General features: G+C 38.2%; 2 protein-coding genes across 5 annotated transcripts in view; one reads left to right on the top strand and one right to left on the bottom strand.

Moving 5' to 3' along the window:
• Window positions 1-21,294, bottom strand: part of LOC132793285 (hemicentin-1) — a 129,692-nt gene that overhangs the window by 62,227 nt on the left and 46,171 nt on the right. The window lies entirely within an intron of this gene.
• On the top strand, window positions 1,640-2,663 carry LOC132794219 (proteasome subunit beta type-6-like). Of its 2 annotated transcripts, XM_060804524.1 has the most exons (3): window positions 1,640-1,806; window positions 1,860-1,998; window positions 2,065-2,663. In XM_060804524.1, the coding sequence occupies exons 1-3, from the start codon at window positions 1,675-1,677 to the stop codon at window positions 2,499-2,501; spliced, it is 708 nt and encodes a 235-aa protein (XP_060660507.1). In that variant the 5' UTR covers window positions 1,640-1,674; the 3' UTR covers window positions 2,502-2,663. The 2 variants fall into 2 exon arrangements, with proteins under 2 accessions (XP_060660507.1, XP_060660499.1); XM_060804516.1 differs by having other exon boundaries at window positions 1,644-1,806; window positions 1,860-2,659.

Genomic DNA, 21,294 nt, shown 5'->3' with positions numbered 1-21,294 from the left:
CATTTGATATTGTGTTGAGATTTTTCACTCTGCCGCATAAAACAAACAGCTCAATGTGCTCTGCTCGGCAACTGTATTTTCAATTGCCGCCCGCAAATGTACGCTGTACTTTTTTCTTGTTTTTTTTTTGTTTATATTTTCATTCCCTTTATTTTAACGGATGGAGGGCGTGGCGAAAAAGGGGGAACGAAAGAGAAGTTTTTACGTTTTTTGCGTTTCAACTTTTTGTTAACTCTTCGCTCTGAGTTATTGTAATTAACATTGCAATTGTTGCTGTTGGGCATTTAAAAAAAAGATGTAGAGACGAAAAACAAATGCCTGGGAAAAAACAAAGAACAATTTTTAAAAAATGTTAAAAAAAAGATTGCGGCATTTGTTTGCCTAAATGCTGACAAATACTCGTATATTTACAACTCTTTTGAATCCTATCTCTTCATTCTGCTGAGGAATTCATTATGCTTGCAGTTCTATTAACTTGGATACAATTTAAGAACATATTTTTCTCTCTCTCTTAAAAGTTAATGAGGAGAAACTCGGTAAATATTTAAGTTTTTAAGTGCATAAATTTAATTCCTCGTGGATTCATTAAAATTTCTACCAAACAGTTTACGCAATGTATTTATTTTTATTTATATTTAAATGGATGGCGAATGAAGGAAGTGAAGAGCTCTCCTCCGCGGGGGGTGGGGGGGAGGAGTTGCTCAAAGCAAAGCAAATGGGAAACTGTGAATAACACTCGTACCTTGCTGCTGCTGTTGGCTACCTTGGCCAAACGATTTGCATATTTTTATGCAAATAATTATAAACGGTTGCTGCCCCTCACCACTCACCACCCACTCATTGCCACAGCCACGTCCATCCACGTGCCGCATATTTATACTTATGTAAACTACATATGCATTTTCACATTTGCTTTATTTAAGTACGATTCCACAAAATTAAAATATAAAAGTGATAAAAAGAAAACATTGCAATGCAAGAGTTGGAGATCTTTTTTAGTTAATTTTGAGCTATCATATCATTCGCATATTAATTTAGTTGTTGGAGGAAAAGTGTTCGATAATTAAGAGTTAATGAAAGCAAATATTAAACGTGTGTGGGTGATTTAATGAAATCCCATCGGTTGTTTATACAGGGTACCGTTAATGAAGTCGTACTCAATAAAGAGAAAAATAACATTTTCTGATTGGTTAGGTTTTTGCATTCTTTTTTCCGCTTAACTGCAAACAGAAATGCATTTAACATAATTTCACAACATGATAGTTTTTAAAATGCAGTTTAATGTTGAACACTCAACTGTCCAAATGAGAAAAGTTAAGTTCAGTTTAGTGCTGATTGACGCATTAATTCAATCCGTGTACTTTGACACCGTGTGATTAAGCCATCATGGCAGATGCTCACGCAAAATTTCATACATACGGAGCTCAGTGTGAATGAGTATGTGGGAAAATGGCAGGTCATGGAGTCGAGTACAATATTTTATGAGAGCTTAGCTTTAATTTGTGAGCACAAATCGCTGATGAAGCAACACAATTCCGCTGCTCAATAAGCCTTTGCCGATGGCAACTGTTTCATGTTCAAGAACGTAGTCAGTAAGCTCGCAATCTAGTCATAGTGAAATAAAATTTACCACCTGACAACCAAGTAGGTACTGAAAACTTAGAATCAATATAGATGCTAATAAACTTAGATTGTTTCGACAACAATCTTAATGAAATCCGTGAAAAAACAATAATTTTTCAACTAAAACATTTCCCTTTTATCAAAATGAATAATAGCGAAGGTTTCGAAGGAATTAGATGTGGCGTAAGTTTCATAAAACTAATTGTTAAAACAACTCCTACAAATTTATTGCTTAGACTACCATAATGGCCGTTGAATATGATGGCGGAGTTGTGCTTGCCGCCGACTCGAGGACTACAACTGGTCGCAATGTGGTCAATTCGAATACGGATAAACTATCCCGGATCACCGATAGAATTTACAGTGGTCGCTGCGGTTCGGCATCGCAATCTGAGCAATTGCTCGAATTTGTCACTGACAATGTGAATTTTCATAATCTAGCATATCCCGACTCAATGACTGTCCAAATGGTGGCCACGATGTTCGCCAATAAAATCTATGAGAAACGTCAGATTAATCAGGTCGGTGTCATTGTTGCCGGCTGGGATAAGGAACACGGTGGCCAGGTCTATAATATAACATCGGCGGGTCTTATGTTGCGACAACGAGCCGCAGCTTCTGGCTCCGGTGCGATCTCAATTCGAGGATTACTAATGTCTAGGCATACCAAAAATATGCCTTTGAATGAGGCTATGGAATTGGTAAAGATTTGCACAGAAGTTGCCATTTCGTTTGATCCGTTTTCGGGGGGTCACGTTAAGATTGCAGTTATCAATGAGAATGGCTTGGTAATGCGCCGTACCATACCAATCAGTGACACAATGTTCCAGCTGTCCAGCAACATGTTGTGGAATTTGGAGTTCGATGCATGCAAATAAGATTTTCATGGTTCATAGAATCTTTTGGAGTCCTTACCCGATGGTATATCTTAAATGTAGTACTGTATTATTATATCAATGATAGCCTCCGGTATATTTTAGTATTTTTACTATTCGGTATATTTGTAGAATAATACCACACGGTTTTGCTTTTTATACCCACTACCCATAGTAGTTGTGATTCCTTAAAATTTTGTTGCGATCAGATAAAAATTGTCTAAGTTATTTGGCTGACAATCTGGTATATTGTGCCGTGCCGTCTATGGTATATTTTGAATGCGGTACAATATCGATATACCAAATATACCATTTGTATATATTTTTTAGTATTTTTAGTATATTTTGAGAATAATACCGCAATATTTTGCTTTTATTCAAAATGGGTAGCTTTCTCACTTGTTTAAAACTGTTCAAGCTGATTTTTGCATATGAAATTCACAGCTTATTAACTAGCCTATTTTAACTTTTCAAGAAGTTTGCTGAAGCCGTCTTTCCATAATGAAAATTTCAGCATAGTTGCTCAGTCTTCCAAATTTCGGAGAGTGCAGTGAAAACTGACAAAGAGACTTCCAAAAATGAGTTCACTAGAATAATGTTTAATTTTTAACAGTTACCAACTGTTCCAATCTTGGAATAATTCGTCGATAGCAAACACGTTTAACAACTTTACATATGCGTTCAACTTCATGGATTTGAAAATGTTAATTAACTTTACGTATTCAACTGTCGAACATCAGAAAAGTTCAGTTCAGTTCAGTGCCTGCCAAACTGTAACATGTCGAGTTCTCAGGGATTTTTGTGTGTATGCGTATGACTTATAATAATTAACCATCATTAGAGTTTCCGCACACCCACACATGCACACACACACACACACACATACACATACACATCCACATAGCAAAACAAACTGAAAACAAAGTTTCGTCTTTCGCTTTTTTGCTTTTCTGCTCTCCTCCATATCCCGTCTCTCGTCTCACTCATTTATGTATTTCTCTGGTGGCTTTATGAATTTTTCAATTGTGCTGCTGCTTCGGTGAAACTTGCTTGTAGATTCGAGTGCTTAAACATTCATAAATGCAAGTGCACACAGCTCACTAGCACTTGCCTCCTCCGTTGGGGGTGTTTTCACTCTGATGCCACATTTGAGGGAGTGTGTGTGTGTGTGTGAGTATAGTAGTGTAGTAGTGTGTCGTTTGACTTTTGAGTTTGAGGTTGTCGTCCTGCTGGTTCATTTGCCTGCGAACACAACTCAAAAGTCTGCAACCGAAACAAACACAAAAAAAAAAATCTTCATGTTCATACACACACACACGCACAACCATAACAACGGCATTAAGACAAACTTTTTCATTGCATTTTTTTTTACTCAATTTTTCTGTTTTGCCAGAGGTTTCTTCGAGTCTTTGGAGGGGGCAATGGGGCGGTGATGTCTCCATAAACCAAAAGAAATCAAAATAGAAATGTAAATAAAATCGTAGCCCAACAGGAAATGCACTGTGAGAAAGTATTCCAATGTATTCTAATGCAACGTTAGTCTTTGCCGGTTTCCACTGTATTTGTTAGTTTGCTATAAACAAAATTAAGCACAATTTTTGTTAAAACCCCAAAAATGTTTCTTTCAACCGAATGCATTGTTTTGTTCGAGTTACATTTTAAATACAAAATGTTGTAGCATGCTTTTAGGCAGCACTTAACAACTTTATGATAATTTAGCTAAAGCTAAAGATTTGGTTTTTACTCTGCTTCGAAGAGCACGCTTTTAAATTTCCATTAGAATTATTTCGATGATGAGACATTTAGATAAATTTACAAATTTCGCAATAACTGATTTCACTTTATAATTACATAATTATTTTATTTTAAAAATAGTTTAAATTCTATATTCAAATTCCAAAATTATTCAATTCTTTTCCGTTATCAATGAATTCTTGAACTCTTCTAAAGCTGTAAATTGTCTTATTACAGCTTTCTGCTTGAAATGACTTTGCACTGTTTATTTGGCTCATCTCGAGCAATGGGATTATTATGAACCGCAAAGCAAACATAATATAACATCAGTTCGCATATATGTGCTCTTCACACACAGGATACTTGCCGCAGTGTAATGCACTTTTAGCATTGCCGGCGTCGACGTATGTTTCCTGCAACTGAATCAGCACCCGACTGCATTATAGTGCATCGTATTCGCTCTCTCTCTATCCCTGCTTCTGTTCCGCTCCTTTCCCATGTTCTCTACATCATATAACATTGCGGTTACTTGCTTGACTTGTTTGTAATTATTTATTTCATACTCGTATAAAGTGTAGCATACTTTTGTGCGTAGACAAGAATTATGGCAATGCTGCCAGTTGTTATTTGTGTGCGTGTGTGGGAGTATACTAGGCATGTGTGCGTGTATGCAGTTTTTTTTTGTAAGATTTCATGCTACAGCGCCGAGGCCAACATGGAACAGGACAACAACAGGAAGATGTTTGCCAGCCGTCGCCTCCTGCCAAAGAAACGAATACAACTAATGTAAGTTGCACTCCGCACACAAACAAACATACTCTAGTGTGAGTGTGTATGTGTGTGTGACGACTTAAAACAAGCTGCTTGGCTCGTTTACTTGTGGCCTGAACTTGTCTGAGCAAACCCGTTCAACCTTCTCTCATTCCCCGGAATCCACAAGCTTTTGCTTTTCTTTCAGCTTAATGCGAAATTTCTGCTTTTAACAACAGCTATTGCACTTGCTGTGGCTGTTGTTGTGTGTGGCATAACGGCATAAATATAATATGCAGTCTCGCCCTTTGCAGCTATTGTAAAATATATTACTTTTTAGCCGCTCGTCTCGCCCCGTTCCCGTCCCACCCCCCTTGGTTGTAATTTCAGCTCATAACAATTACAACAACAGCAATTGCTGGGCAAAAATCAACTACTAAGGAGGCCGTGTAATGTGCTGCTGACATGCTTGCTATTGTTCTTGCTGTTGTTGCTTGAGTTGCTTGAAATGTTGTTGATGTTATGGCCAAATGTCATAAGCCTTTAGTACTCTCAGGCACAAAGCAACTTCACTCTGAGACTGAGGCTTTTGTGTTTTATTTTTGGTCATGCAGCATAATGGGGGCTGTCTCTTTCCCCTCTCTCTCTCTTTCTTTCTGTGCGTGTGTGTGTGTGTGGCCAACATATGGCTGCAGTTGAAACGCTTAACCAGATGCAATTGCAATGACAGTTGCCAAGTTGAAGCAACAGAAGCACTCAATGCGCTTACCGAACACCGGCTGCGAAGTCATCAAGCTTGCTGTGTGGCAAATATTTGCATGATATAAAGCATAATAAGCAATACGCTCTGAGAGAGATATTTACGACGATGATACTCGACAAAGCAAATGGCAACAATTGCGTATGACTATCGATGATGAACCAAAGAACTGTTAAACGCTTTCAAGAAGCGAACTCAAGAGTTCATTGCAACCTGTCGCTGGCACAATTCCAAGCGAATGAGGAACGGTAAGCGATGCGCTGAGGCATGCTAGTCCTTAAAGTGCCGGGACAACTCATTAAAATGCCAGCATGTGAAACATTTTGCAAATTAACTGCAAACGTTGCGTATGCGTAATATGAGAGATAGAACAAAGTATTTGCTTAGACCTTCCTGGCCCCCCGTCACATGCTTGCCGCCAGCTGGCGACACTGGTGGGGGAATAAGTAAAGCGGACAACGAAGGTGGAGTGGGATGAAAAAGTTGGAGGTAGGGAAAGTGGCTGATGAGAATGACGACTAAGCTGGCAATTATAGCCGCTGAAGGGTGGGATTAAATTTGCGTAACCAACGACTTTTGAATGCACTGGAAAACTATTTTACTATGTCAATTAAAAATCTTAAAAGTGAGCTCATTAAATGCATTTTAATCCCTGGTTAGTCCATTCATTCATTAATCGCATTAAATATATTTTTCTATATTTTTCATTATATACAAACATTTATATAGTTCTACTTATAATTTGTCTGGATATCGAATTCGAATCACGCAGACAAGAATTTTCATTTTGTGATGATTATTTGTACGTCCAAGTGTCTTGGGAAATTGAAAGCACTCTTTATATAATTATGTTTATTTGATTTCCCAAAACTGTTGCATAATTGCTCACATAGTTGTTGGACTTAGAGTTAAGTTCGCACATATATTCCGTATGTATGTGTGTTTGTATCCAAGAGGCATGGGTAAAGTTTTACGCTGCGTATGCGTAACATCTGGCTAAGGCTAAAGCCACGTTGGCACAGTTGCCTGTTGGCAGTTCTTGGCTGTTGACTGTGAGCTGCGAGCTGCGAGCTGCGAGCTTCGAGCTGTTGGCTGTTGACTGTTGTTAGCTGAGATTGTGGATTGGGGATTGCCACTCAGAATACCCAATTTCACTTTAATTAAAACATTCGCAGTGCCTTTTCCCATTTGCAGCTAGTAATGTTGCAAAGTTGGCGAGCCGAGTTACCCATTACATAAACCCTTTGCCAAGTTTTCGTCCCTCCCCTTCCCCTCTCGCCATCCCCATTTCCAAACATCATCATCAAATACACACAAATACACACGCGCAAGCACACACACACACACATTCACACACTCTGTGATCAGTATGAAAGGGAGCACGTATATTACATAATATGCCATTAATAAAAGTGTTTAAAGTTCACTTAAGTGCCGCATGGAGCTTTAGACAAACGGAAACCGTATCAACAACAGTTAGTGCACACTGAGGAAACTTAAACTCGGCACACAGCGCGAGGCAGGGGCGAGCAGGGGGACAAAAGTGCGGGATTTGGAATTGGTTTGTGTTTTGCGTTGCGTTGGGATTGGATTGGATTGGGCTGCCGTTGCTCGTTGCTCGTGGCTGCTGCTGTGCTTACCTAGCAAAGATTCTTATTCTCCCTCTTCCTCTCCCTCGATTGCTGGCACACTGGATTCCATGACAGACTAACACGCAGTTGGATTTATATGCGGCCAGCATCAGGGCAAACATGAGCATCGGACAAGGACACAAAGTTAAAGAGGAGCGACAGAGATGCAGCAGCAATGAATGAATGGATAGATAGATAAAGACTGCTAGAGCAAGACAAATGAACAAATAGTGCATGTCTGAGCTTGGAGTTGGGGTTGTGCGAGGACACACACACACACACACGCACGCAGAGAGAAGGCTAACCAAAAAGAAGTGCATCAGCGTTGCCTCATTGAAATGAAAAATCAACGTCGTATAGCTCACAGTAGTATGAACTGCCATCGCTTTGGGGTCTCCTATGAGCTCCACAGGGACAAAAATGTGACTCCCTCTGGGTTTGTTGGTTGGTTGATTGTCCACGTGTCCAGGACTCGTTCATTTCCGCTGCCAGAGACTCGAACAATTGACTTTGTGGCTCTGTTTGCTCAGCCAAAAGCCAAGCCAATAAGGCACGCACGCTGAGACAGAGACAATTGACAGCGAAGCCATTGAGATAGAGATAGAAATAGAGAAAGGCCAAAATCAAAACCAAAAGGCAAAGCGAAAACCAAAGCCTACTAACCGCAGATTACGACTTCTCATACCCTGTCCAATTTCTATTGCCATAATGTTGTTATGCTTGTGTCTAAATCAGAGATGACATGTTTATTTTTCGTCAATACAAACTCATGTGTTATTAGAAAGTGGTTAATGGAGGAAATTTAGTTCAAATGTTAATGAAAAACAGTGTGATTTGCCCATATAAAATCTGCTTAGAAATATTGCAATTATTTTCGAATTTCGTTGGAAGGTGTATTTTTGGTTTGCTAGATAATTTGTAGCTATGTCTTTGCATAATGCGGTTGACCAAAGTCTGTTGACTTGACGCTTTGTGTGTGCATCTGTTTGAATCACGCCCAGCAATTGATGTGCATTTAATTTGTCATAATTTGTGCGGCAATTGAAAAGAGGCGTGTCCAGAGAGTGCATAAATCATGTGGTTAAACATGAAACGTAATTTGTTGTAAATTAAATAATGCCAACTATTTGTTTGTTTGCTCACTTTGTACATTCGGTTGCATACTTTTGTGCGACACTTTACGAAACATGCAACAACATGCGACAGCAGCAGCAACAACAGAAATGACTGCAGCAGCACTTGCCGCACTTGCCACACAATTTATGACTGCATTAATACACGTACAACACACTCACACACATGCACTCAGCTTGACCATTTTGTCGTATATGTGTGTGTTCTTGTTTTGTGGCATATGCCACACACTCACACACACACACACACACACACACACACACACACACACACACACACACACACACACACACACACACACACACACACACACACACACACACACACTCACACATAACTTGCCTCACACACTGCAGTTTTTGTAGTCACTTGTTATTGTTGTTGTTGCTGTATTTATTCTTGTTGTACTTTACAGTCGAACAGCTGCCGCCTCTTAATTAAATTATGCTTTTAATTAGGCCTTCGTGTTCGCCTCTTCATTTGCTGCAACAGATTTTTGCAGCTTGTACTTTGATGGCACACAATTTAATTAAGTGCTCGCCTTTGTTTAATTACCAAAGTGCAGCAAAAATTACCTCGAAAAATGTGCACAATTTTTGCTATTCATTAGTTCTATATGACATTTTAATACAATTTTCTAGTGAGTTCTTAGATGCCATCACACAGGTTTTCAAATGTGTTGAAATGATTTTCGATGCTCTAATAAATGCAATTATATTGCCAAATTTTGTATCTCAATGAAAATACGAATTGAGAAAATTGCATTTAGTTAGTTACATTTTTGTTTTCCATAATTAAAAGTCAATAGTCAATAAAGTCGAAATATTTGTGTATTAAAAACGTAATCAATATTAAGTTTCATTTTTCATTTTCTTATTTTATTTTTTTTTTTTATATTTTAAGGTAAGTCTGTTGCTAAATATTACATGCTGACAAAAAGAAACCTGCAAAATATTGATTTAATTCGTAAGTAAAGTTGGTGAGTGTTCAAGTCAACAGTATTAGCCGAATAAGAGAGCAAAAAGTAGACTACTTACATATGCGTGTTTCATAAGAATAAAGCCAACAAAGATTTCATTTATTCAGATTTCTCTTTTATTTTTAGTTATCTTTTTTTATTTTTTGCCGTTGTATTTGAGTGATTTTATTTTTTAGTTTTTGCATTTTGCTGTCATATTTGGTTTTCTGCATAATTTGGCTGCTTCATGGTCAAAACTCTTCCATCCACAGCTACAGTTGAAAGAAATAGAAGCTGCTGTGTGGTTGGGTAGAGGAGAGGGGAAAGGAGAAAACACAAGGACGACGCTTATCTCGAATTTTGTGGCTAAACGCATATTCTAACAAATTTTTGTCATGTTTTTGTCGTTGTTATTATTGTTGTTGTTGTTTTTGTGCGAATAATTTAAAAACAGGCACCTTTGACACTTGCAACTGACACTTTTGCCAGTGTGAAGGAGAGAGACGGAGACAGAGAGAGAGGAGAGAGCAAGAGGTGATACCCTGAACACTTTAATTTAATATGCCGTTGAGCAGACGATAGAACAGAGAGAAAGAGAGAGAGAGCAGCATGAGGAGAAACCAAATCCCAAAAGTGTACCCAAATCACTTTTGAAACTATCTGGCGCCTTGACGCAGTCCGAGTGCCACACAGACAGCAAGACAGACACACAGATAAAGAGAGAGAGAGAGAAGATGTGTGTGTGTGTGTGTGTGGGATAGAATAAGCTTGGCATGCTGTTTGAGCCGAGTTAAATATTTCTGACCACAGCAAAAGGTTTTTGCAAAGCATCGACCCAAACACAACATACATATTTATGAGGTCCTTGTGGATTTTCATTGAGATAAGCGCTGGCATTTAGGCAACAAGCGATTGCCCAACGGCCACAGAGTTGAAACCCTTTTTTTGTTGTTGCCTTCGTTTGTGTTGTTGTTGCTGGTTGTTTAAATTTTTGCATTTTTATTGACAACAAATTTAATTTCAAAGTAAACGCCTCACGCTTACAGTTTGGCAAGCACTGTATGCCCGCATACACATACAGTTTCACAAGCCCTGTATGTCAACCTATGTTTGTTGTTGTTCTTATTTTCTTTCGTCGTTTGGCGTGCCAACAAATCAATTGCCACGGCTCAGTCAAGCGTTAACTACGTGCACCACGCTGCGTATACGTAATGAGCTTTTTGCTTTAAGACGCGTACGTCATTCTCCCCCAAACACTGGCTTTCATCTTCACCAAATAAACAGCAGGCAAAAAAAATAGGAAACAAAATTAAAGGCAGCGAAATAGAGCAAAACACGCAGACAAAACTAACGAGCTGACTGGCAAGTGGAGCAAGTCGAGCGTCGACCAGCAAAAACTGACAACAGCATGAAAAATTGTCACTGCCCGAGAGTTAAGAGCAGGAAGAAAGAAAGCGAGAGAGAGGGGGAGAGAGAGTGCAGAGTGTGGAAGGAGAATTGGCAATGGGCATCTATTGCCATGAGGCATCTATGGCCATCTTGGCCATCGCCATTGCTGCAAACACTCGAGAGTAACCGGAAATGTTGCTTAATAAAAACGGATATACCAATTTAGTTTTGTTCAAACACAGTGTAGAAGCAGCAAAAGCAGCAACGACAACATAAACAACAACAATGGTTAAGAAGCAATGAGTGCCGGAATAAAACAGCAACAGACGACAAACAACGATAAGGTTGAGAATGGCAAGGTTTTTGGCACACAACTCGATAATGCGAGAGAGAGAGAGAGAGAGAGATGAATGTGATGGGGGTGAAGTGAAGAGCCAAGCAGAGCAGACTGCAAAGCTCAAATAAACACAAAAATAATAGAAATTCATTTAAAGTTAAAGCGCAAGTAAAACAAAGCGCACAACAAAACAAAAGCAACAAAAATATGACAAAAAATGCCAGCGGAAAGTGCAACTGCAAAACTAACTGTGATCGAAGTGGAAGATATCCTGGGTTTATTTGTAGTTTGAGATAAAAGAGAAATTAAATTGTATGACGAATCCATAATATTCATAAATGTATGTATTAATATAATAATAATATTCATAAAAATATGTAAATTTTGTATTAGCAAATTTACTTTATATTCATTAAAAATAGATTTTCTTACTTCACATAAATTACAGGGTATAAGAGGAAACAATATCGAAACTATTGACAAAGTGGTAGCGAGTGAGGAGTGCAAGAAAAAAATACTGTGAAAAACAACTCAGCGTTAAAATGCACAGCGCAGTGATCAGGATCAGGAGGACAATGGGCCAGGACCAAGCTGCGGCCATGTTCAACATATTTGCAGAGCGCACAAGCAGAGGCTTAGGCAGCACTGAGTTGCAGTGTTGAGCGCAGGAGGAGGGGAGTGTTAAAAGGGGGTACTTCTAGGGGTTTACTGTCGCTGAAGTTTAGCACACAGCTCACAGCTCGAGTGGAGCTATTTGTTGTTGTCGTCGTTGTTGTTTTTGTTGCTGTTGTTGATGGCGGCCTGGCCGCAATTTTTGTGTTTTAGGTTTTTAAGCTTTATACTAGTGTTTTTATTGTTTTTTTATATATATTTTTTTTTTTGTTGTACATTTTGTTGCTGCTTTTGTTTTGCGGCCAATGCAGCTCGTTTACGATTGAATGCATTTTGGTTTCACTAGAGAAACAGAGAGAGAGAAATGCGAATGGACTGTTTGTGTGTAGAGGTCAGTTCGCTGGGGGTTTGTCCAAAACAAACGACCAAAATGACACATGGCCAGGCAGCGAGGCAGCTAGCCAGCGGCGGCAACGGCGACGGCCTAAATATTTGGCCCAAAAGCACCAATACACGTGCAAACAGCAAACAACAAACAACAAGCGAAATTGCAAGGCAGCAAACGAAGCGAATGAAAAGCAATCGAGCCATAGGCTATATATAACTCAGAGGTTCTCATAATTAGACTAGAGCTATTACCAGTAAAACCCAACCAAAAACAAACAGCGCTGAGACCCAACTCGTTGCTCAATAGATTTGTCAATTTTTGAAAAGGGTTTAACGCGGAAAATCGTGCGGAAAATGGCTCACAAATGTTGTACTTCAATCTAGGGACAAACCATAACTTGAAGGTGTGTGTGAGAGTGTGTAGAGAGCGGGAAACGTGTAGATAGGGGAGAGGGGACAACGCCGGCAGGAAACTGAACTGAGTTGAACCGAACCGAACTGAACTGAACTGAACTGCGAGTTGAGAATGGAGCGCAGAGCTAAACTAATGGCTAGGAACAAAATGTTGTTTCAAGCTGTGTGCACGAGCGAGCTCAATGATATTTTTCTTATTTTCCTTCTGCCCTTTTCCTGTATATATGTATGTCGGTGTGTGCTTGTGTGTTGTTGCTGTTGTTTTTCCGGGTCGCGCGTGTTTTTCCTGGCAAAAGACCAAGCGAATAGCATTGGGGGCAAAAATTCCAGCAAGCTGTCATAAAAATTCGCCATAGGAAACAGCCGCCAAAAACCTACGCAATGTTTTTTTGAAATAAGCACAATACCAACAACAGAACAGAACATGAAAAAAATACACCAGCAACGACAACAAACAACGACGAGGAGTAGTAACAACAACAACAACAACAACAACAATAATATTAAGAACAACAAACGTATGGGAACCAGCTGGAACTTGTATTCGAATTGGTAACTGGTTCTGGCTGCTGCTTCAAAGGAGTAAAAGATAAATAATGGCCTGCACTGATGAGAAGTGCCAGCGCCATTTGAAAGCAACTGCGGGTGGGGAATTACTTGGATTGTTCTCGTCTCGTGTGTGTGTGTGTGTGGAGGCAAAAAGCCGATGCGATTGAGAGCTTTGGCATTGCCTTGGGTTACTCGCTGGATATTACTCAACGCTTTAGCTGGAGAAATGCGTAGGAGCACAACCCGAACACGAATACAACACACACACACACACACACACACGACCGCGAGAGTATGAGGAGAATGATAGATAGGCACTGTGACTCAATTAGATAAGGATAATGTGGGAAGTGCAGCAACAACTGGGACAAGATGTTTCAATTTGCGTTGTTAGGACTTGGAACTTAATGGTGTAATGCCTAAGCAACTTTAAAACTGAACTGAGTTGAAACTGAAACTGAGCTGAGCCCGATTTAAACTGAAACTGAATTATAACAGAACTGGAATTGAAACTGAACTGAATCTGAATTGAAGCTGAACTGAACTGAAATGAACTGAACTGAAACTGAACTGGTACTGTACTGAAACTGAACTGAACTGAAACTGAACTGAATTGAACTGAAACTGTACTGAATTGAAGCTGAACTGGAACTGAACTGAGCTGAAACTGAACTGAACTAAAACTGAACCGAACTCAAAACTGAAACTGATTTGAACTGAAACTGAAATATAACAAAACTGGAACTGAACTGAATCTGAATTGAAACTGAATTGAAAATAAACTGAATTTAATCTAAACCAAACTGAACTGAAACATAACTGAAACTAAACATCAAATTCATTTGTTAGCTACTTTAAATTATTAGAATACAAAAAATGAGATAAGATAAAACTTCGGTTTTGTACCATACCGTAAAAAATTATATCCAACCCCATGAAATGAATCACATTAATATGAAGTATTAATTCGCCAAGCCATATTGATTAATCTGTCAAATCAATAAAATTTATAACATTGTTTATACTTTATAAAAACAGTTTCTTTCACAATCAGCTTAACTTCAGCAACTTTCAATCTCGATTGCTGTGTCGCTGTTGCTGATTAGGCAAATTATCTAGTCCTTAGGTTATGCACTGAAGCGTAAGTTTTTGTTTAGTGGCCTATATATTTATGCGCATTAGACGCGACCAGCAAAATCCGCAGTTCGCTCAATCAGCCAAAGACAAACAATCAGAAATCGCAGCCCCGCAGCAAATGTCGAGCCACAGCGAACAGTGTAAAGTGCTTGGCAAAAGTTGTACAGCTGATGCTTGAAGCGATTGCCCCTTCCTCTATCCGCCAATAACAATCCCCTTCCCCTCCCCTCCCCTCCCCTCATATTTCACGTTCCCCCTTTGGCTTTGTCCACCTACTGCTGATTAAGGTGCGACTGGCTGACTGGTTCACAGGGGCTTACAGGGCGTATGAGCAACGGCAACATTGTTAACGGCGTTCAACTGTGACAAATGCGTTTGCCGGTTTATACCCCCCCCCCACACACACACACACACACACCACACACAGCACACACACATGGAATCTCATAACATATGTTTCTGTGCATGTTGGCGGCTTAGAATTATTATTTATGAACAAGGCAACGCACACAGACAATGAAACTCGCTTCATACTCTGCCTTACTCTCTCTCTCACTCTCTCACTCTCTCTTGCTAATACTTCTGCTCTGGCTCCTATTGCTCCGCCTGACACTTGTAATTTTTGCTGAGGTTTTTGCACGTTTAGTAAATAAATCACGCGTTTGTTGTACCCACTGTCCTTCATTTCCGCCCCTCCCCCGACGCCTTCGACGTTCTCCGCCATCTTTAGCTATGCCACAAAATGCTTTGTCCCATTTTTTATATATAAATAATTTGCTTTTTGGGCAGCCGTTGACCAACTTGGTCATTTTTGTTGTTCTTCATGGTTGCTTGTTAGTTTTACTGTGCATACACTGAGAGAAATAAATCATTCATTTATTTTTGATACACAATTGAAATATGCGATTTTTTTTATTATCCTTTTGCCACACAAGGTTTTTATTTACTCAAGCTTGTGTTGTTTTAAAGATAGATGTGCCATAACAATTTGCTGTTTTTTTGCAGTTCACTGGACATTTGGTAGAAATAATATAGAAAGAAAATTTATAGCAAGTAAAATTCTTTGAGAGTTTTGTTTAAGAAGAACCAATTCAACAAGTTGAAAATTGAGTTTCCTTATATTGACTTGCTTTAATAATGTATAATATATTATTTTGATCAATTAAATAATCTAGATTTGCAATCATTTATTAAGACAAGGTTATAGGTATATAAATAAATATAATAAACAATTCAATGGATATTTTGTAGAAACAAGAAGACATTTGATAATCATTAAAAATTTATATTATTTAAATCAATTAAATAATCTAGCGTTGCAATCATTTATTATGGCAATCATGAAATGTACAATTAATTTACAAATTGTTTAATGTCAAAGAAATTAAAGCAATAAATAAATTTTTTTTAATGTAAATATGATTAATTGCCAATGATTTTTTTCGCTGTGTGCACGTACATAAAACTATACATTGATATGACCATAAAAAGACATACGAACACAGGCACGCACACCCAACCACAGACACACACACACACACACACATACACATACACATAGAAACTAGCTGACCTGAGCGAGTGACCAACGTGTGGTGGCGCTTCTGATGATTTATTATGTGTTGCCTATTAACGTCTGCCTTATGATGTGAGTGTGTGTGTATGTGTGTGTACGCTTGCGTGTGCGAAAGAGACTATAAATATATGTAGAAAGTATGTGGGAGAGAGGGAATTTAGGGAGGTTTCACCCTTGGGGAGTATTTGATATCATAAATAAACGCAAATCTATAAACTAAACAAAACTAAACACATGTGTTATTTATACATACTCGTACACAACAAGCTGAAAGCGACATTTAACTCGCACGAATAAACACATGATTCTCTTCTCTCTCTCTCTCTCTCTCTCTGGCCATGTTGCAACTGCCCCACAGACTGTTGTTGTTACCAGAGCTAATGAGCACGAAGTTGTCAATGTGTCAATTTAATTAGACAAGTAACCCAGCCCAGCAATGACACCAAATTGAATTATTACGACGACATTTCGAGCTGAATTTCGATGCTTGTGTTTATGTTTCCAGCTACTCCCGATATGAGGCGTTCTTGTAAATTATAGTTGTTGTTGTTATTGACCATGTTCTTGTTGTTCTTATTGTTGTTGTTGTTGATGTTAACATTGCAACATTTGCGCCACATGATTTGTTGACTTCGGGGTTGGCAAATTGTTGTCGGCCCCAAGTTTGCTTCATTTGCTGCCAAAAATCAAAGCAAAGTAACCTTTGCGACCGCAACGCGTATACGCAGCGAGTGCCCAGCGGCTGTCAGGTGGTCACGGGAGGCATCTAAGGCAAAACTAAGACTAAGCAAAGCCAAAGCAAAGCAAATCAAATCATTTATGCTGCCAGCGGCCCATCAATAAAGCTCATTTGACAGCCAAGTCTAAGAAGCATTGACCAAACAATTAACGCTGCTTTAATGATTTATGTGCGAGTGTGTGTGTGTGCGAGTGCATGTGTGTGTGTGCGATTGTGTGTGTGTGTGGTGTGCCTATTGTGGGTGAGTTAATTATGCTCAGCGGAACTGAATGATGAGCTGCCTGAGAGGTTTATGCTGTAGTCCGCTCGGTCTCGGGGATTCTCAGCTTACAATCGGGAATTAGTTGTCGTTGCCGCTTCGGTTGTGGCCATAATTGTTGCAAAACAATTGATTTCAGCGGCTATGCAAACGAACATATTTACACGGATTTACTTAAATACATGGAAACGTAATACCACACGGTAATTACACTTTAAGCTTAAAGTTCGCCGAGAGTTTGAAGTTCTATATATGCTTAATATTCTTTTTGTATCAACTACCCCTAGGATAGAAGGGTATTATAACTTTGTGGATTCATAAAATGTATGTTACAGGCAAAAGAAGACATCTTAGACTCTGTAAAGTATATATATTCTTGATCAGAGTCAACAACTCAGACGATATAGCCATGTCCGTCTGTCTGTATGAAGCACTGGATCTCAAAAATAATGATTATAGTTTTTATTATTCCAATTTAGTATGAGCCTTAGTTTCTTTGGCTGACAATATGGTATATTTTTCACTATTTGGTATATTTTGAATGTAGAACTATGACAATATACCATATATAGCATTCGGTATAAATTTAGTATTTTTGCGGTATATTAATTATATATATTAATATATTTTAAAATTTTTGCTATCAATAAAAATGTGTAGTGGGTATACTTTTAGTATTTTTGTGGTATATTAATTTGGTATATTTTAAAAATATATCACACTTTGTCTGCAATAAAAATAGGTCGCAGATATAATTTAAGTATTTTTTGCTATTTGATATATATTTTAAAATTAATACCGCATTGCTTTGCTTGCAATAAAAATGGGTAGCGGGTATGGCAACGGGTATCTCACAGTCGAGCTCACTCGACTCGACTAGCTTTCTCAGTTGTTAAAAGTGTATCGGTTTTTCTTTTGTTCTTATTTAATAATCAGCTCAACAGTTTGCTCGACTCTTTCGCTCTCGTTCTCATGACGCTTTCTTCAAGCGCACTTGCCTGACGCGCTTTCTCTCGCAGTATTCTCTAGAGTTCTCTAGAGCTGAGCAGAGTTTTGCTGCTGTGCTCTCTCTCTCTCTAGTTGCCCATTCAGTGCGCTTGCTTAACATGCAAATTTGATGGCAGTTCAGCTATAAAATGCGAGCCGGCAACATTTTCATTTTCAAATTTCACTTGGTAAATTTTAACTACTATTTTTTTGTACTGGAGAGGGTAGAAAGCCGACACAACTTTTTCGCATGGCACTTGAAGCAAAAAGTCAGTGCCCTCGCAACCTTTCTCTCCTTTTTTGTGGCTCTTTCCCACTCTCCTTTTTACCCAGCACTTTGCATCTCTTTCTGGGCTTCTTGTCGCTTTGCTTCGCTTGGGGCATTTTGATACTCCTTGCAGCCAACCCGTTTTCGTTTTCGGCCATTGTTTGTCTATTTACACGAGCTCATTAACATTTGAAATGACTTTTTGCTTCGGTTTGCCAGCAAATTTTTCGTGCGTTGAGTTATTTTAATGTTTTGGCTCGGCAAATATACAAGTATTCCCTCGCCTCTTCTTCTCTCAATTCTCTTCATCACTCTCCAACTCTCGAGCGCTTGTTTTAATTTCTTTGCGTTTGGCATTAAATAAAATTTGCAAAAATAATTTATACCAACCAAAAATTAAAAAAAAAGAAAGCTTTTTAAACATTTACACAACATCTTTTTCTTTATTTTTTCTCTGCTCTCGTTCATATTTTTCGTTTCTTTTTTTAATCAGTAAGGAAAAGTGAGAGGGAGAGAGAGAGAGGGGTATTGTCGTTTTGTAAGGCGTGAGTGCGATAGACTGATAGCCTGGCACTCATTTATGCTAATTTGCGTAATTATGCGCTTCATAAAATTACTCGGCAAATGCAGTGTAGCTCCAAAGTTGAAGTTGCCACTTGCCAACATTTGTTGTTGTCCCGCTCTCGTTGTTGTTGTTGTTGTTGTTGTTGTTGCAACAATTAACAACAGCAGGTTGAGTGGAGAAACAGTAGGCAAAACGCAATACAAATAGCACATAAAATATTGAAAAAGTTTCATCTCAAGTCAGACAGAGAAGGAAAACGAACGAACACAGCGAAAAGGAAAGGAAGGGAAAATATGAAATGAAAATGATGAAAATTTATAAATGAGTCGGGTTTTTGAAGTCTGTTAACTACCTCAGTCCACAGTTGAAGCGAAGCATCGACTTCCTCTCATTTGAGGATGCTTGCTTTGTTTTAATACCCTACACCAAATGATGCACTGCGAGTGGGGTATGCCAGAGTAAAGCAATTGAAGTAGGAAGTAAGGAATGATACATTACAGACTGTCTTTATAGCACAACTTCTAGTCGAGCATTTGTGATTATTGTTTTTTTCTTATTGTTTCCATATACTATGTACGTGCTGAAAGTTTTTATATTTGGTTCGTTCGCTTTTCAAGTGAAGTTTAACGAATGAGGTTTACAGCTTCACGCCTGCTCAGAGCACAGATTCATGTATGCTTCATTTGCTCGTTGAATAATTGAATGTGGCTCACACAAACATTCTCTCACATTCGTTGGATACATGTGAGAAGTGGGAAACAGAATAAGTGCTGGGAATTAGCTGCCTTGTTTGGCTTAATTATTTACGACGTTTGCCGACCAGTGACTGTAAAACTGTACGCACTACATAAATTATGCCTAAAATTTTCAATTGTTGTTACAATGTTTTGTGTAATTTTCAATGCGACTAATGAGCTGCCTGCCAGCCACTCAACTCAGCGGAGGACCAATGGAGAGACAAAGAGAGAGAGAAGGGAAATTGGGAGGGGGAAAATAGAGGGCGGATCAAATAAAGCCACGGCTAACAGGCTTCGGACATAAGCACCTGGCAATTGTCCATTTGCGCATATAAAATGCAATGTTCAACGTTTCGATTATTGTATAACAACGACGTATGTACATCGATAACCCATCAAAAGAGCCATCTATTAATAAACGAATTCGGTGTGTATTTCATATGCATATTTTATTTGCTCACCTGCCGAATGTATGCGATACCGAGTTTTGTTGAATTTTAAAGCAAACATGTGGCTTTCATTTGATAAATTACATATACTCAAAATTTAAATTTAGATTTATTTGAATTTTATATGGAGGGCATGTTTAAATTTAGACTAACCTCAGATAGATAATGGAAATTGTGTTGATTTTATTGCAAGCATAAATTTGCACTTTAATTAAATATATTTTAGTGTACTTTAATATTTAGGGAATTTCGATTGATTCTTAAAACGTATTTCCATATTTGCTGCTTACATTAAAAGCTATGAAATTTAACATTTTTATTTGTCTAAATGAAAACATGTATTGGTTTTGGTTGTTATTTGCTCTTTATTCCTAATCGACAAATTTACATTTTTGATTTTATAATCGAAAACTTATAAACTTTCAACTATTTTGTTAAACCTCTAGGTGACTTTGATTCATGTATACTTAATATAAATTAATGTTGTTTTCCAAAATAAACTAGAGTATCTTTTTTATATACTATGCACATAAGGAATAGTTGAATGACATTTCTATTGCAATATTAAAGCAATACCAGAAAACAACTACATTTGGCAATCGTATACGAGTCGCTCGATTACATTTCACAAAACGTCGAGCGAGCTTTAGTACTAAATAAGTTGTTGGTATCAAAAGGAAAATTCAATTTCACTAGCCGGCAAATATAGTAGAATGTAGAATGAGGGGACGGCGACTAAACTTGCACTCTGTAAGCGAACTTGTCGAGCCTGGCACATTTTGCCATTGAAATGCAAATGAAATTGAATTGTTAATTTCAAATAGAAAATCCTTGCGGGCCATTCATTCAATATTGAATGTGCTCGCAATAAATGTAATGACTGGCACAGTTTTTCTTCTCTTCTCTGGCGGGCTCTTATGTAACGGGCGGGAAAATTGGCACGCAAACAAATTTTGTAGGAAACGTGGCCTGTTTTTTTTATTTCGGGAGAGAGCAAAGAAAATGTTATTTTAAATGTATACTTTATATGCCATTCGAATATTTACACTTACGTATGCGTCTGTATGTGAATATTCACATATATAACACATATAACGTTTCCGTTTCCGTTAAAAACCCCCAATTGAAAACTCGAATTGCCCGAACTTTGGTGCGTAAACATTGCCAAAAAAAAAATAAAGAAATAAATGTTGAGAAAAATCTGATAGTTAAATTAAAACTCAATTTTTTTATTAAATAAACAATATTTTAAATATCGAGTGTACAATTGAAAAAATATCTTTAATTTTCGTAGTTCACAGTTTAATCAAGTTTATTCTGATTTAAATCAACACAGCTGGCAATAGTTGCAAAAAAAATATTCCATTATTAGTGTTCATTCAGTGGTCGCAGCTTGTCCATGCCAAAAATATTCCACCTTGCCC

Source organism: Drosophila nasuta, chromosome 2L, assembly GCF_023558535.2.
Source record: "Drosophila nasuta strain 15112-1781.00 chromosome 2L, ASM2355853v1, whole genome shotgun sequence".
Lineage (NCBI taxonomy): Eukaryota > Metazoa > Arthropoda > Insecta > Diptera > Drosophilidae > Drosophila > Drosophila nasuta.
Note: the sequence above shows the minus strand (reverse complement) of the source record. Positions and strands in the feature narration are given on the sequence as shown.

Excerpts from the sequence above, each read along its gene's own strand:
- LOC132794219 (XM_060804516.1), top strand. The coding sequence starts at position 1,675 with ATGCTAATAAACTTAGATTGTTTCGACAACAATCTTAATGAAATCCGT. Across the intron at positions 1,807-1,859 it reads TCGAAGGAATTAGATGTGGC|ACTACCATAATGGCCGTTGA; the intron begins GTAAGTTTCATA and ends TTTATTGCTTAG.